At 43.3% G+C, this 17,445-nt stretch overlaps 1 protein-coding gene across 1 annotated transcript in view; it reads right to left on the minus strand.

The window, feature by feature from the left end:
- Positions 1 to 233: 233 nt before the first annotated feature.
- GABRA6 (gamma-aminobutyric acid type A receptor alpha6 subunit) overlaps positions 234 to 17,445 on the minus strand; it is a 34,893-nt gene continuing 17,681 nt past the window's right edge. Inside the window, exons 9-10 of the mRNA XM_024211915.2 lie at positions 6,445 to 6,717; positions 234 to 284 (exon numbers count right to left, since the gene is read on the minus strand). Of these exons, the coding sequence (XP_024067683.2) occupies positions 234 to 284; positions 6,445 to 6,717 (324 nt within the window). The remainder of the gene's footprint in view (positions 285 to 6,444; positions 6,718 to 17,445) is intronic.

Consider the following 17,445-nt stretch of genomic DNA (forward strand, 5'->3'; position numbering starts at 1 on the left):
GTCCTAAACCATTTAACAAAATAAGAACTTGAGCTTGCACTCTGAATCAACACCTTAGAACTTTGCACAGAGACTGTCCCTTCAAATGGCCAAGAGTCTAAATTTCCAGATGGTGTCCCACATAAATATGCTATATTTTACATTTAGGGCAGGCAGAGAGACAGACACTCATCCTTTGAAGTCACTGAGCTCCACAAGACGGTCAGTGATTTGTCAAACCTGTGTTGCGTACATCAGTTGGGCTGATAGTCATTCCGAAGATGCATTGCAGTGGGTTCAAAAAACTGAAAGAAAAGGAACAAGGGAAATTTCAGTCATGTGCTGCTAACAATGCAGTCAATCAATAACACAACTCAGCTATTGATTCCCAGCTGCCTCAGCAGGCTTAAACCAGCAACATATTGTAAGGGAGAATCTTCTCAGGATTAGAAGCAACATTCGCTACTGGGATCAGCAAAGCTCAATTCTAAGTATGTATGATAATGACTCTGGCTAGTTCTTTTGCAGTTCATTTTATTTTCCAGTGGTTAAAATGAAGCATGATATTATATACATTGCAAGGGTCAGCGAGGTCTTATGAATGTTAGCATATTATTATATATGGGAATAGGCGACAGGGGATGGATCACTTGATGATTACCTGTTCTGTTCATTCCCTCTGGGGCACCTGGCACTGACCACTGTCAGAAGACAAGATACTGGGCTAGATGGACCATTGGTCTCACCTGGTAGGGCCATTCTTATGTTAAATGCCTCTCCAGTTCTCACACTTCTTTCTGCTGGTCTATCCACTCTGCTGCTGCTAAAATCAATTCCTCACTCACATCTCTGTGTGATTTCTGCATCACATTCAAACTCTACATCTTCTCCTTTAAGCTCCTGCAAAACTTCCTTCCTCTATCCCACCATGCTCATCTCCAGGTAGGTGCGTAACAAGAACAGCAAGAGTTACAATATGGAGGTTCCAAAAAAACCCACAATTTGGGAAGGGATATAAATCCTCATTCTTCAGGTCATAAACCAAACTCTTACTGATTGTGAAAGATGGAGAAAGATTCCCTTGGGGCAGATGTTCCCATAACTGCCCACTGCAAGGCTTCTTGCACCTTCCTCTGAAGCAGCTAGTCAATGTCAGAGACTGGACACTGGAGTTGATGGACCACTAGTCAAATTTTTAATGGCAATTGCTATCTTCCTAATACATTATTCATTGCACTTTGGTTTTAGACAGTATGTCTCATGTAGAACTGTGTGAACAAAGTTTATTTGGGGGAATTTATTATCCCTTGCATATTATTTCCACGGTTAGGGCTATTTCAGATCTAGGGCAGCTTTCACTGAAGCAACCTATATTTTTTTTCAAATTTGTTAGATTCTCCACTCATAAATCCCTGTATCTGGCTTGTCTGTCCTGGTGGTTTTGGAATGGTGCCTTCCACCGTGCTCAGCAGATGAGTGTGTGCATGCAAATACAGTTGGCCGTATTCCAGTGTCATGTAGGTGTGATGAGGAAGTCACATTCTGATACTTTGCAGCTAAATTAATTACAAATTGACCTTACGTAGAAAGGGAATAAGTCCTCTTAGAGTAGTGGTTTTAATGCTTTGATTTTTCATATTATAAATGGTACATCCATGCTGCTGCAGTTAAACATCTGTCAGCATTTCAGTTATAAATCTCTCTTTGCAGAGGCTTATAACATGGCTACCAAAATTCATTGAGCTCTAGAAACTGATATCTGTGGTTTCAGGACTCTTTTATATAAAACATTACAAACACTTCAATTTTCCTGTTATGAATTGCACGAGAGGAAAAAATCAGTGGGACTCTAATTATAAAGCCAAGCAAACTGCAGGCAGAACATTGTGTTAGCTTCATTTCACAACTCTGCTGATACAACTGTGGCCCTGCAACACCACTGCTACTCCAGCCCTGAACAGGTGTTGAGCAATAATGGCCAAGTGTGTCAAAATACCAAACCATGTAGTGGTTTTATGATATGGACAATTGCTATTTAGGGACAAAGAAAAGTCATTTCCACTCATGATCTAACTAAGATTTGAATCATTTCTCTTTACCCTATTTTCTTCATGAACAGAAAATTCCCATAATCCTCTTGTTTTAACTTGCATTTGCTTTTCTTTCATTTCAGAGGGTTTTGTCATATTACTTAAACGTAATGCAGGCCTGGGCATAAGTAACTTACTTGCCTCATTTCTTAGTGAGCATGACGGGCAAGGTAAATTGATCAGTTGGCTAGAGACAGCATGTCTGCGTTAGCTGAGATAAGTGGGAATATCAGGATACCGTTTACAATGGACAAAATAAGCCTGGAATGTAAGATGAGGTAAAAAGTAGGTCGTGCGTGCACAATGTGTGGACAGAGCATGCTGTACAGGGATTGATTCCTGCAGAGTAACCAAACCAATACGGAAGCGTATGATGCAATGTACAGTTAAGAATGCATGTGTTATTAGTGTTGGTAAAGATGTATATAAGGAAAACTTTTGCCTATACCCATCCCCTATACTTGAATCTGATCAACTCAGCATAGCTTTGATGTATGCAAAATAAAGGAGCCTGAGTGACAGGACTGGAGTCAAAATGAGTTCTTTGGTAACCGAGTGGAAGAGGTCTCGGGGGACCCCCAACATAGATCAAACCAGCAATTTTACAAAAAATTTGATAAAGTTATTTGTGAGATTCTCTGATCCAGCTGAGTCATACTTGGCAAAGGACCAATGGGGGGAGAGGGTCTGACATTACACCATTTATCCAACCCCCACTCCTGATGTCATGAAGTATCAACTGCATAAAACAAACCAGCCTGGAAAGCTGCCAGGGTCTGTTCAAGAACCCAGAGTTCAGCTGGATTCAGTAACGTTCCAGTGCACCAACTTTCCCCAGCCATGCGCCATAATCCAGATCTTGGGAGGACAGTACGACATAGGACCTGCTATGTCAGCACTCTGCCATCAGTGGATTCCTCTCTCTAGGAGAAATCCTCCAATGCTTGGATCCACTGGGTTTATCGCTGCCTTGCACAGATGGATTGGTACAAAGGGGCCATAAATTTAGCCTATGGTATACCTGTGACCAATTGGCATAAATGCTCAGTTAGTTTTTAGCTTGTTGAAGTTGATGGGATTTATATATACATTATGACAACATTTTTCCCTTGATTATTTTGTTAGTATTTAGAGTATATTTTTCCCTTGTGGCATTTTCTATTGTTCTGCATATAGAAACAACATTCAGAATAAGTAAACATGGGAAGACACTTCTTTCAATACACAAAAATCTAATTATTGCATCTGTGCATCTAATATTTTTATTTTTTCCTTTTTAATTGCGTTTTCCAGAATTGTACTGTTCTCTAGAAATAATAATAAGAAAATTATTTAATGATAACAATTTAACATTTATGAAGCACTGCACCTCATTATGAATCCCAAAGTGCTTTACAAATTGTATTAACTGACACACCAGGCAAACTATACAGGGATCACTTCATTCACCCCTAAAATGCAGCCACTTGTGATTTGGGCAATAAGCAGTAACTATTTGATAGTGCACAACAATAATTCCCAAAAGCCTAAGGGACAGATCTTCAGCTGGTGTAAATCAGCATGGCTCCATTGACTTCAGTGAAACTATGCAGATTCACTCCAGATGAGGGTCTGACTCCAGATCATGAGGTAAAGAAGAATACTGTAGCCTACTGAAATAAAAAGGAGAATTTGGGCAGACTATATAATGATCTGAATTGGAAAACAACCAAGACACCTGTGTTAACACACCTGCTCTTACAAAAAGTGCCATGGATCTTTATTACAAGTGATCCAGAGCTCGTTGTTATGTCTCATCTAAAAAATGGTTGGTCAGTTTCTCAGTTCGTACAAAGTGGCATCATTCCATTGACCTTGCTCAATGGAGCTACACCCAGTTTAAATCAGCTGAGGTTCTGACCCAGTAGTTCTAGCCCCACACTCCACCATAAAATATACTGGAGAAATCTTGATTGAATACAGACTAAAGGGGTAAAAGTACCACCTTCAGAAACACCAACACCACTTATTGCAACACATATTGTATGATTTCCTTAAAGGTCTCCCATCCAATTACTTATCCAGACTACCCTTGCTTAGATTATGAGATCTGACTGTACAAAGTGGATTTATTTTAAAAAAATGCAAACACACATGCAAGTTGTTATTCATTTGTGAAGCCCAAGTGATAAATAATTAAAACTATACCTTCATATGGTTCATATTATAGGAATCCAGATCTCTTGTAGGCCCTAATCCTGCAAAGCATTTAAGCACGTGTGTAACTTTGCTCTATGATTAGTGGAACTATTCACCAGTTCCACAAAGTACTTAAGCACATTCATGATTGGGGACACTAGTCCCTGATAATATTACTATACAGAATGTGCCATAGTGTTTGCACATGTAATGGATATTTGGATAATATTAAGGTATTTATTTTTAAAAAAGATGTAATAAATGATTTTTTAAAAATCTAATAAAACTGGATTGTTATATAAAAATGTGCATAGGTTGCTACTTTTTTTGGAAATGTAAGACTCTATGGACCGAATGTGCCACTTCCGTAAAGTAGATGCAAGTCTGTTGACTAATCTCCATTGACTTCTTATACAAGTTATACACTGATCCAATGTAGTCAGGGTGTGAAAAATATTAATAACGTTCAAAGATATTGTGGCAGGATTCAATTTGTTAAAACAATTTATTTGGGTAGCGTATCCCTGTTTAGTAACTTTGGGCCTAATCCTGCAATTGAGTTGAATTGGCCTGTTTACATGGCCCAGGCTTTGCAGAATTATGCCTTAAGTAGAAAAGATTAATATAGCAAAATGACTATAGGCATTTAAGGCAATGAAAAGTTAGTGAGATAGTATAATAGATTATAATTCTAACAATGAATATCAAAGCCATCATTCTTCACAAATGAGTGAACAAAAAGCAAAATGTAATTTATGGAGAGGTGTCTGAAAAATACTGAAACACTGACCAAGTTCTGTAGTTCTGCTTTAGGATTTCTGCCATACCATAAGGCTAGTCCTGAAAATAACTTCTCAGTTGTGTGTGTCTTTTGGGAGCATTTAAAAGTGAAACATGAAAAATGATTTCACTCAGCACTATTTGAGAAGCCTTTAAAAAGTCTAGGGTTAATATTTATGGTAATATACCTGGTTCAACTTAAATTTTTCATAGCTACTGTGGGAAAACAACAATAGTCTTTCATTTTCCATCCTCAATTTAGAATTTCAGAGCAAGATCCTCATTTGATACAAATCAAAACAGCTCCAATAAAGTCAGTGGAGTTTACACCAGTTTACAATAGCTGAGTATCTGCCCCGCAAACTCTTATACTACCAGTTCATGTAATAATTATGTATTGTATATATTTGTTTTAGGGGAACCTGAATATTTCTGATTGGTTGAGTGTGTGTGTGTGAGAGAGAGAGAAATACATATGTTTTCGCTCTCTGTTGTGTATTCAATATTGTTCAAATGTGGCCATTCTCTCTGTAACTCTCACACACAAAGCAAAGTATATTCATAACATCCAGTGCAATGTATTAGGTGGTTCAAAGACAACATGGTTTGCATCATTCTTTTGTCCCATCAGCTGTATTTAGGTGAAAGACGATAAGTTCAAAGGAGAATTTAAGCTATTAGAAGAAAGATTTAGGGTTTTAATGACTGCCTGGAAATGATAAGCTAATCATTGACAGATTATCCCAGGAGCATTCAATTTGCATCATATGCATCTTTTTCACACCACCTAGAATGAGGCTGGGAATACTAAGGACAGGACATTGTGCTGTTTAATGCAAATAAGACTAAATCTTTTAAACAGAGTTACGCAAAGGGGGACGGTGTGTGTGCGTGTGTGTATTCAAACTTTATTGAGGTAAAAAGATGCACCAGGGTTTTATTTTTATATATATATATATATATATATATATATAATGATGGAGCAGTATTTAGAGAGTGTACAATGCAAGTGCAGCCAATTTTTTCCTACTGTTTAATGTTTAGAATGCATCTTAAATTTTTCTTTCTTTTAAGAGACCATGCAAAATAAACTCATCATCTTAAGGCAATCATAGACGATATTAGGGTTCTTATCGCCTTCATTTCACTTCTTCAACAAATACTATACCATTCCTTGTCACACCTAACAAGATTAAGTGATGAAAGAAATAAGTTTTTAATTTCTCCCCTATGAATAGCATTACTTCCTTGTCTTCAATACTCCTTTCTCACTGGCTGCTAATGTATATTATTACAAATTTCCATGCTGCAAAGAACTGAGTAACTGAAGTTCCAAGGCTGATTTTAAAAAAATGCTGGCCCCTAAAGCATACTTCCATTCTGTAACAGTTGAACACAATTAAACACTAGTACTCACTTCCATATTGTCTTTTGAAAGGTAAACAACCCAATATACCAGGTTGAATCCTGCAAATGCCACTGGAAAGAGGATCCGGGAATACTGGTCTATTTTACTAGTGCCTCCGATTGCTGGTGGTGGTGGTGGTGGCGGTGGTGGGGCTGGCGGGGAAATAGATGTCGGTTGACCTTGAGATGCACTATTGGACATTATGCTGGCTTCAGGGGACTGGTCTGTCTGAGAGGTTGTGGAGTTCAATCGCTTCTTCAGGTTACAATTGGAATCAGAATGCTGTAGGGAGAAAACATTACCAGATTCTCAGCTGTGAGATTTGAGACACATGTTTGCAATTTCTTTCAACATATTGAAATTAGGCTTCCTTCTGCCTTTCTGCTTGGTTTTCTGAAGGTTTGTTGTTGTTGGGTTTTTTTTGTATTCCTCTTTGCACAGTTTAAAGTACACACAGAACTATACGCATAGACATGCTAATGGCCAGAGTCAGTTTTCTGGTGTATATATGTGCACCACTCTCACAACATGAAAGATGCATGCAGATATCTGAGGCAATATTTGGCTCAGAGCTTTGATATAAGATGATCGAAGAAAAAGTGTTCTACAAATAATGTTGTGTTACCATTATTATATATGTGGGTTGGATGAGGGAGGGAAAGACAATAGATCAGAAGAGAAACCAGAGAGAAAAGACAGATGAGAGAACACAGAAGAAAAGAGATTAAGTAGACATAAATCCCATACTTCTCTTCTACGTCAGTGCCTCAACTTATAGGGCCAAATTCTACTCTCAGATATATACACACAAATCCCATTGGCTCCAATAGATGTTGCATACAGATAGCTGAGGACAGACATTTTCTCTAAGTAGGATTTTTCTGCCACTTTTTTATAGCATAATCTATGTTTAATAAAAATGAAACCCTGCTGTTTTTCATGCTTTGCAGAATAGCACTGACCATCACTGATCACTGACATCAACATCTGTTCCTCCATTGTTCCCCTTGCCAAACTACCCCTCTCAGAACTCAACCAGGCCATGAAATCCATAAAATTCAGCCAGATCCACTGATGCATTCTGTGTTTGCCTTCCCTATAAAGGATCCAGAGAATGCCCAGTTAATTGTTAAATGTTTTCCTATCCTGCTTGATTCAGAAAGACTGAAAACAGGTTGACTGTGCTTATTAAGCATGGATGAACTCTCCTGGGGCTCCTTAACCACCGGGAGGTATCTATGCTCAGTTGTATCTTAATTCTCTCTCGATTCCTGCCACTGAAGTTTTTCTACCATGTGAGTCTGTTATTTATTATTTATATTACCGTAGCATGTAAGAGCCTCAGTCATAGACCAGAATCCTATTGTGCTGGTTGCTGTAGAAACACAGAACAAATGACAGCCCTTACCCCAAAGAGTTAACAATCCAGTGGATTCACTGATTCTGCTCGGTTCTGTCTACTATCATCATAGCTAGGCTTGAGGCTTACAGAATCTGAGGAAGGAAGGTGTCCCAAGAACCTATGTTTCAGGGTTATGGATAAAAATGTTGGCACTTAAATTGGGTATAATCTCTGTGGATGTGAATTAGTGAAAACCTAAAGACCTTTTTCAATCATCCTCTGTAGAAACAGAATGACTGGAACCGATGACTGAAGTCTTCAGCAATTTAAATATCATTAGATTAACAAGAATACTTGTATTGTAAAATAGAGTTGTGATATTACTTCTTCACACAATGCACAATCAACACACAGTCAGCTTTGGCAGGGGATGTTGTGCAGGCCAAAAGTATATCTGGGTTAAAAAACGAATTAGCTAAGTTTATGGAGGATAGGTCCATCAATGGCTATTAGCCAAGATGGTCTGGGACGCAACCCCATAATGTGGGAGTCTTCTAACTGCCAGAAGCTGGGACTGGACAATCTGAAGTATATGGCACAGGCCACTGTCGGAAGTCAGGATACTGGGCTAGATGGACCATTGTCTGACCCAATATGGCCATTTCTATGTTTTTATATTTGAATTGTATAGCACGGTAAAATGCTGTTGGATATCTAGTTTTGGTTTCAAAACTCTGCAAAATTCATTATTTGGACATTGATTTTTATGACAATCATTCATTTAAGAACATCCCAGTGTCTTATTGTAAAAGTTTAATGGCTTGATTCTTCAGCTGCTCCATGCATTGGACTTCATTTCAGTGCAGAAGCTGCAGGATTGGGCCTTTAGCATATAAAGAGATGAACATGTGTTTGTGATGGGTTGGATCACAGAAACCCCCTTGGGAACTGCCAACTGATGTGCCAAGACTACTACTGCCCCTGCCTTTCCTGCCAGCTTGGAACCCCAGCACCCTGTCTTCCTGAGCCAGACACGCCCGTCTGCTCCAACAAAGACCCAGGGTCTGAATTACTTGTCCCAAAGCTGCAGACTTAACTGAAAGTAGCTTACAATGGGGTCCAAACCCTAAATGAATTTGTTTTACCCTGTATAAAGCTTATACAGCTAACTCCTAAATTGTTCACCCTCTATAACACTGATAAAGAGATATGCACAGCTGTTTGCCCCCCTCCCCCCGAGTATTAATGCATACTCTGGGTTAATTAATAAGTAAAAAGTGATTTTATTAAATACAGAAAGTAGGCTTTAAGTGGTTTTAAGTAGTAACAGACAGAACAAAGTGAATTACCAAGTAAAATAAAATAAAACACGCAAGTCTATTTCTAATCAAACTGAATACAGATAAAATCTCACCCTGAGAGATGTTTCAATAAGTCTCTTTCACAGACTGGATGCCTTCCTAGTCTGGGCACAATCCTTTCCCCTGGTACAGCCCTTGTTCCAGCTCAGGTGGTAGCTAGGGGATTCCTCATGATGGCTTCCTCCTCTTTGTTCTGTTCCACCCATTTATATATCTTTTGCATAAGGCGGGAATCCTTTGTCCCTCTGGGTTCCCAGCCCACCCCCTCCCCCCCACCCATCCCTTCTCAATGGAAAAACAGTAGGTTAAAGATGGATTCCAGTTCAGGTGACATGATCACATGTCACTGTAAGACTTCATTACCCACTTGCCAGCACACACCTATACAGGAAGACTTACAGGTAAAACAGAGCCATCTGCAGTCAATTGTCCTGGTTAATGGGAGCCATTAAGATTCCAAACCACCATTAATGGCCCACACTTTGCATAATTACAATAGGCCCTCAGTTATAGTTCATATTTCTAGTTTCAGATACAAGAGTGGTACATTTATACAAATAGGATGATCATACTCAGTAGATTATAAGCTTTGTAATGATACCTTACAAGAGATCTTTTGCATGAAGCATATTCCAGTTACATTAGCATATTTTTATAAAATCATATAGAGTGCAACGTCACAGTCTTGAAACAGTTATTCTATTCTATGGTAATCTATAGTTAATATCATGCACTTACGGATAACCAGATAACCTGGTATTGACAATATGTCTTATGTTTGGTAAACAAAAGGGATGTAAAAGAATTATCTTCTTAGTATTTGGTATCACTGCTATATGAAAGAGAACCACACACTTCTCACAAGAGGCCAGATTCTGCTCATGGATGCACATGCTGATTTCCCATTGAAATTGATGGAAGTTGTATATGTGTATCCACCTGCAGAATTTGGTCTAAGAAGACATAAACAGAAGGCAGTGGAGAAAAATAAGCTTCTATTTGCACAACAGATAATGCTTTCTCTCTCTCTCTCTCTGTTTCTACCCCTCCCCCCACCCGTTTCTTTCCTGAATCCCAAGCCCCCTGCCCACACTATGTCAAGTAACTGAAGAGTAACATGTTTTGCAGATGGATTATAAGTGGCATACATACTGTGGGGCTATGTCTATCTGGAACACAGATGTTTGATTTTTGTATTTTCCAGTTACACTGCAAGCAGCAGACAGGTTTGAAGGGGGGATCATCCACAGATGTGTCACAGAAACAGAAAGAGGGTTATCCATGTGCACTGGCACTAATCATAATAATCCTTCTCTCTAAACAGACTGGCTGTTTGAGCCTGAGCCATTACTTTCGCTCAGAGTCACTATCCCATTCTGCTTTTGTGTCCTGCTTTCGAAACTGGAATGTTGCTAGACACACAATGTGGTTTGTCTTTAGCTTTAGTACAAGAGGGCTTGGTCTCGCCACAGTACAGGAAAATGAGCAGAATTTTTTTTTAAGTGTTTGTTATTTCATCATATCACTTGTCAATAAACAGCATTCTGACATATATAGATCGGACCAAATTCTGCCTTGAATTACACAGGATTCAGTACACTGAAGTCAAGGAGGTACCATGGTGTATAGCTGGTCGAAACGGGTATATCTACACAGCCCAGGTAGACAGACTTAGCCTAGCGGGGCTCACACTAGTGTTCTAAAAATAACTGTGTAGACACTGCTTTGAAGTTGCTGCTCAGGCTGGAGCTTGGGCTCTGAAGCCCATCCCCATTTCTAGGCTTCAGAGCCCAAGTTCCAGCCCAAGCTGCAACTTCAAAGCGCTGTTTCTAGACCACTAGCCAAGCCCTACTAGCCCAAGTCTGTCAACCTGGGCTGGGAAGCTCGCTCCCCCAGGCTGTGTAGACATCCATAGTGAAAAGAAAAATAGGCCCACTGTTTGCTGATGATGCTTTGGCAGAAGGTACATTAACATTCTTTCTATTGTTCCACTGTTATTGCAAAGATAGCAAATCCCTTTGTATAGGGAGTTGGTTGAGGGGAGCTGAGGTGGTGATTTTTTCAGTGGGTTTATTAAATCTTTGTTATATTTACGTTGCTGCAAGGGTGGGTTATCTGCAGGTACTTGTCGGAGGTTGTTTATTGGGGGACATATTTTTAAGAGTGAAGTATTCCCAGAGCATGGTGTGGGCAGTTCTTTATTTAGTATAGCACAAATTTTAAGAAATAAACATCCCTACCCATAGATGCTGGAACTAGGGGAACGAGGGGGGGGGCAGGGATGCTGCCGCATTCCCCTGGCTTGAAGTGGTTTCCATCATATACAAGGTTTATAGTTTGATTCAGTGGCTCTCAGCACTCCCACTATATGAATTGTTCCAGCACTCCTGTCCCTACCATGCTATGAAGGAACATGCTCTTCACATCAGATGATGATAAATGTGGGGAGGTTTTGCCAACACAAGATACAGGAGATTCCTTTTATTTTAACTTCTCCCTTACTTTCAAGGGCCCACCTGTATATTTTCATTTAGCATTGCAGTCACAGAATCCTTGATCACAGATTCAAGGTGGAATATATTAATTAGTCCCAATTCTTGGGTCCCATTGTGCTGTGCTCAGCAGAAGACATGAAAGGAGAGAGACAAGATAGTTTTAGGCTCCCAACCCTGGACCTAGCCAGTGGCTGGATGGCAACTGGAGCAATTAAAAGGAGCATCAAATTGCTTTAAGTTACACCTCAATGGCCTATTCCAGCAGCCAGGACACATTATGGCTCCAGCCATTAATGGCCAGTTCCTTGGGCATGCCCCATACACTGAGGAACATCAGGTAGAGCTGGTATAACTCAAATAGCTGCTTAAACCAATTTAAAGATCCCTGTTTGCTACTTAAACAATGCAAAAGGGGCAGATGGAAGCCTAGGACTTGGTCTGTTGTGGTGCAATGGACTGTCTTTACCAACACTATCATTGTAAATTATTCTCCAATTTATAATACAACTTTTTCTCAGCTACCAATGAAGACTCACCCAGAGACACTGGCCAAAGGAACAGCAGCAAGAGGATGCAACAACCTGTGGCTCTCATTCAAATTAAATTGATAAAGTTTGTGCGTGAGGACAGGAGCTCTGAGTAGTTGCTGTAGTCATTAATTTTCTCTACTTGGATTTTCCCTTTTGAGTGTTTTCTTTGACAAAGAGCATTAAGATTAGGATACAGTGATGAAATTTGCCAAAACACTAAACAGAAAGAAAATATATGAACTATTACAACTAGCAAGCTATGTTAATCCCTGCTTTTATGGAATATAATAAAGCAAACTTGTCCAGCGCACCTAAGACAAAATCTCAAACATTGTTAGTTGAGTTGACAAATTTCAAAAGAAACTGGCTTCTTTATGTGGCCTCTTTGCTGACAGTGCAGACTTGTGATGTTGCAGCACAATGAAAAAAATTGCTCCATGCCTGCAGTCTGACCCATGCGTGTGGACCTTTGCACGATGACTCAAAATTAAACAGGAGGTGCTGTACTGCATAGAGCAGTAAGGTGCTGTCTAGGACTAACTTAGGGTATGTCTACACTACGAGGGTAATTCGATTTTACTTAAATCGAATATGTGGAATCGATATTGCAAAGTCGAACGTGTGTGTCCACACTAAGGACACACTAAGGACAGTAATTCGACTTTGTGAGTCCACACTAACGGGGCGAGCGTCGATATTGGAAGCGGTGCACTGTGGGCAGCTATCCCACAGTTCCCGCAGTCCCCGCTGCCCATCGGAATTCTGGGTCGAGCCGCCAATGCCTTCTGGGTAAAAAAAATTTGTCGTCATCCGTCCGTCACTAACGCCCTCCCTCCCTCCATGAAAGCGCCGGCGGGAAATCAGTTCGCGCACTTTTCTGGTCAGTGACAGCGCGGACGCCACAGCACTGCGATCATGGATCACGCTGCGACCATCGCTGCACTTGTGGCCGTTCTCAACACCTCGCAGCTTATCATACACCTTTCCCTGAGGCAGATGCAGAGAAATCGGGCGAGGAGGCTACGGCACCGCCGTGAGAGCCTGAAGTCGGAGAGTGGCACAGAGCTGTCAGAAACCACGAGCCCCAGCGCCCAGGACATGACGTTGGCAATGGGGCATGTGGATTTTGTTGAACGGCGATTCTGGGCCCGGGAAACAAGCACGGAATGGTGGGACCGTATAGTGCTTCAGGTCTGGGATGAATCCCAGTGGCTGCGAAACTTTCGCATGCGGAAGGGAACTTTCCTCGAACTTTGTGAGTTGCTGTCCCCTGCCCTGAAGCGCAAGGACACCCGCATGCGAGCAGCCCTCACTGTCCAGAAGCGAGTGGCCATAGCCCTCTGGAAGCTTGCAACGCCGGACAGCTACCGGTCAGTCGCGAACCACTTTGGTGTGGGCAAATCTACCGTGGGGGTTGTTGTCATGCAAGTAGCCAAGGCAATCGTGAAGGTACTGCTCCCAAAGGTAGTGACCCTGGGAAACGCGCAGGTCATCATAGATGGCTTTGCCGCGATGGGATTCCCAAACTGCGGTGGGGCTATCGATGGGACTCACATCCCTATCCTGGGACCGGACCACCAGGCCAGCCAGTACATCAATAGAAAGGGCTACTTTTCAATGGTGCTGCAAGCACTGGTGGACCATCGGGGACGGTTTACAAACATCTACGTCGGATGGCCGGGCAAGGTTCATGACGCTCGCGTGTTCAGGAACTCTGGTCTGTTTAGACGGCTGCAGGAAGGTATTTACTTCCCAGACCACAAAATAACTCTTGGGGATGTGGAGATGCCTACAGTCATCCTCGGGGACCCAGCCTACCCGCTAATGCCCTGGCTCATGAAGCCCTATACTGGCGCCCTGGACACAGAAAAAGAACTCTTCAACTACCGGCTGAGCAAGTGCAGAATGGTGGTGGAGTGTGCTTTTGGCCGTCTCAAAGGGAGATGGAGAAGCTTACTCACTCGCTGTGATCTCAGTGAAACCAATATCCCCATCGTTATTGCAGCTTGCTGTGTGCTCCACAATCTGTGTGAGAGCAAGGGGGAGACCTTTATGGCGGGGTGGGAGCTAGAGGCAAATAGCCTGGCTGCTGATTACGTCCAGCCAGACAGCCGGGCCATTAGAAGATCCCAGCGGGACGCCCTGTGCATCCGGGAGGCTTTGAAAGCTAGGTTCCTGAGTGAGCAGGGCAACCAGTGACTTTTCAGTTTGTGGACAGAAAAGCTGAACCTGCCCCCGTTTCTTTACCCAGTTCATTTTGACTATCCTCTCCAGTTACATACCCCCTTCACCCCCTTCCCCTTCCCAAAAAATAAAATCATTTCTATTTTGTTAATGAACACCGTTGTCTGTATTGCTGTTTTCGCGGGAATATTTTAAACCGGGGACGCAGACTGTGGCGGGGGGCGGGTTTAGTGTTCTGATGCAAATGATGCTTCTAAACTCCCGGAATGACAGGCTCCGCACTGGTGGACTGGTTATTTCAATGGAGCCTGCCAGCACTCCTGGGGGGGACTGTGTGTATGTGTCGGCTATGTGACTTTCTGGCAGGGGGGGTAGGGTTACAGATCCCCTGCTGCGTGGATCTGTGAGCCAGGATAAGGACCGCTGCATAAGATCTGTAACTGCCCCCCCCCGCCACAAAGTCACAGAGCAACCCCCCCCCCCCCCCAGAACATGAAAAACACCTCCCAGACTGACCAGGGTAACCAGTGACTGCACTGTGTATGTGTCCTGATGCTGGACCTGACACCGCCTCTGTACCCTGCTAAAGGTCACTGTCCTGTCCAATTACCAAGCCCCTTCCCCCCCTCCAGACAGACTCTCCCTCAAAAGAACCTGACTGAAACAGTAATGAACAGAAACAAACATTTTATTGCGAACCAGACATGAAACGTGGGGGGTGAAACTTGGACGGGAGCTTGTGTGAGGTGGGTAGGAAAGGACTTATGAAATTTTGGGGAATGTCAGCCTTCTACTGCTAGAGCAGTCTGCAGGGGTTGATTGAAAGTTTTAACGGCCCTTGCCGCCCCTCCTTCTTTGGACTTTGGGTGAGGGTGGTGTGGGACTTGGTGGCGGGTGAGGGCGGTTACAGATAGACTGCAGCGGGGCTCTGTCCTCCTGCCTCCGGTCTTGCAGAACATCCACAAGGCGCCGGAGCGTGTCCGTTTGCTCCCTCATTAGTCCAAGCAGCTTTTCAGTAGCCTGTTGGTCCTCCTGACGCCACCTCTCCTCCCGTTCCATGACTGCTCGGTGCATTTGTGACAAGTTCTCCCTCCACTGTGTCTGCTGGGCTGCCTGGGCTCGGGAGCAGCCCATTAGTTCTGAGAACATGTCTTCACGCGTCTTCTTCTTCCTCCGCCTAATCTGCGCTAGCCTCTGGGAGTGTGCTGACAGGCTGGGTTGGGAGACAGTCGCAGATGTGTCTGTGTGAATTTTAAAAAGGGAGTGAATTCCTGAGACAGATAAATGAAATTGTATACAAAGAACCTAGTCTTTCTCTGTGAACAAGACCATGCACTGAACCTCTCACATGCGCACTCAGGACAAGGTCGAATTTTCGGCCGTCGCCTTCAGTGCCTGTGGACTTGCGGAGGTCTTGGAGTGTTCAGAGAACTGTGGCTGGAGACCTGAACTTCTGGAGCGGGCAATAATGGTAAGCCGCAGACTTGTGGCTGCTTAAAACTCCAGCAGTAGCACTGGCCTCCTTTCACATTGAAAGCAATGCCAGTCTCTGCTGCCAGCAATCAGGACAGCATCAACTCTGCCCCTGTCCCACCCCCTCGCGGCTGTCCCAGGGAAAGATCCCTGTATGCTGCCCCTCTCCCTCCACCGCGTGGCTGTAAAGCAGTCCCAATACTAACATTCCCCTCCCTAATTCAAAGCAGGGCGTCATGAGCGACATCACCCTCCTGAGGATCCCGGACACCCAGAGAGAACGCATGCTGCGGGAAAGCATGCAGAAACCGGGGCCGTATGCCGCCATGCTATGTCGTGCGATGATCCCGGAGTACTTGATTGTGGCGTGGAGGGGACATGTCTGCTACCACGGAGGGCCCACCAAGATCGCCCTACCCCGGAACCTGATCAACAGGCTTGAGCTCTACCTCCACGAGACCTACGAGGAGTTCTCCTACGAGGATTTCTCGTCGATCCCCGGCCACATTGACCGGATTTTCGCGTAGGTGCACTGGGACTTTGGAGTGGAGCGTCTTGGGCCTGGGAATCATGTAGTAACGGACATTGTGAAATTTTTTTAAAATACTTGGGACTAAATTGAGAAGAGCCTAAGACAGAGAAATCATGAAAACCCATTTGTTACCTTTGTAAATATTCCTGTTTTGTACCTGATTATTTTTTTACTAGTTTACAGCACTTTTATAAATATACATTGTTAATAGTATAAATATTACCGTTCTGTTTTAAATAAATGTTTACATGTTTACAGCACTTACTGCTTGATCCTTCCCCTGATTCTGTGTCCGGGGTAAGGGATGGGGACGGTTGGTACGGGATCTCGGTAAGGGTGATGAAGAGCTCCTGGCTGTCGGGGAAATCAGCGGTGCCAGCGCTGTCGACTGCCTCGTCCTCCTCATCTCCTTCCTCCTCTTCCCCGTCCGCTGAGGAACCGGCCGCGGACAATATCCCATCCTCAGAGTCCACGGTCAGGGGTGGGGTAGTGGTGGCGGCCGCACCTAGGATGGAATGCAGTGCCTCGTAGAAACGGGATGTGTGGGGCTGGGATCCGGAGCGTCCGTTAGCCTCTTTGGTTTTTTGGTAGCCTTGTCTCAGCTCCTTGATTTTCACGCGGCACTGCGTTGCATCCCGGCTGTAGCCTCTCTCTGCCATGGCTTTGGAGATCTTCTCGTAGATCTTAGCATTCCTTCTTTTGGAGCGCAGCTCTGAAAGCACGGACTCATCGCCCCACACTGCGATGAGATCCAAGACTTCCCGATCAGTCCATGCTGGGGCCCTCTTTCTATTAGATTGCACGGCCATCTCTGCTGGAGAGCTCTGCATAGTTGCCACTGCTGCTGAGCTCCCCTCGATGTCCAAAGAGGAACTGAGATTCAAACTGCCCAGACAGGAAAATGAAAATGAATTCAAATTTTCCCGGGGGTGTGGCTGGTCAGAGCATCCGAGCTCGGACTGCTGTCCAGAGCGTCAACAGAGTGGTGCACTGTGGGATAGCTCCCGGAGCTATTACCGTCGATTTCCATCCACACCTAGCCTAATTCGATATGGCCATGTCGAATTTAGCGCTAATCCTCTCGTTGGGGAGG

This window comes from Terrapene carolina, unplaced genomic scaffold, assembly GCF_002925995.2.
Source record: "Terrapene carolina triunguis isolate 2854851 unplaced genomic scaffold, T_m_triunguis-2.0 Scaffold838, whole genome shotgun sequence".
NCBI classification, from domain to species: domain Eukaryota; kingdom Metazoa; phylum Chordata; order Testudines; family Emydidae; genus Terrapene; species Terrapene triunguis.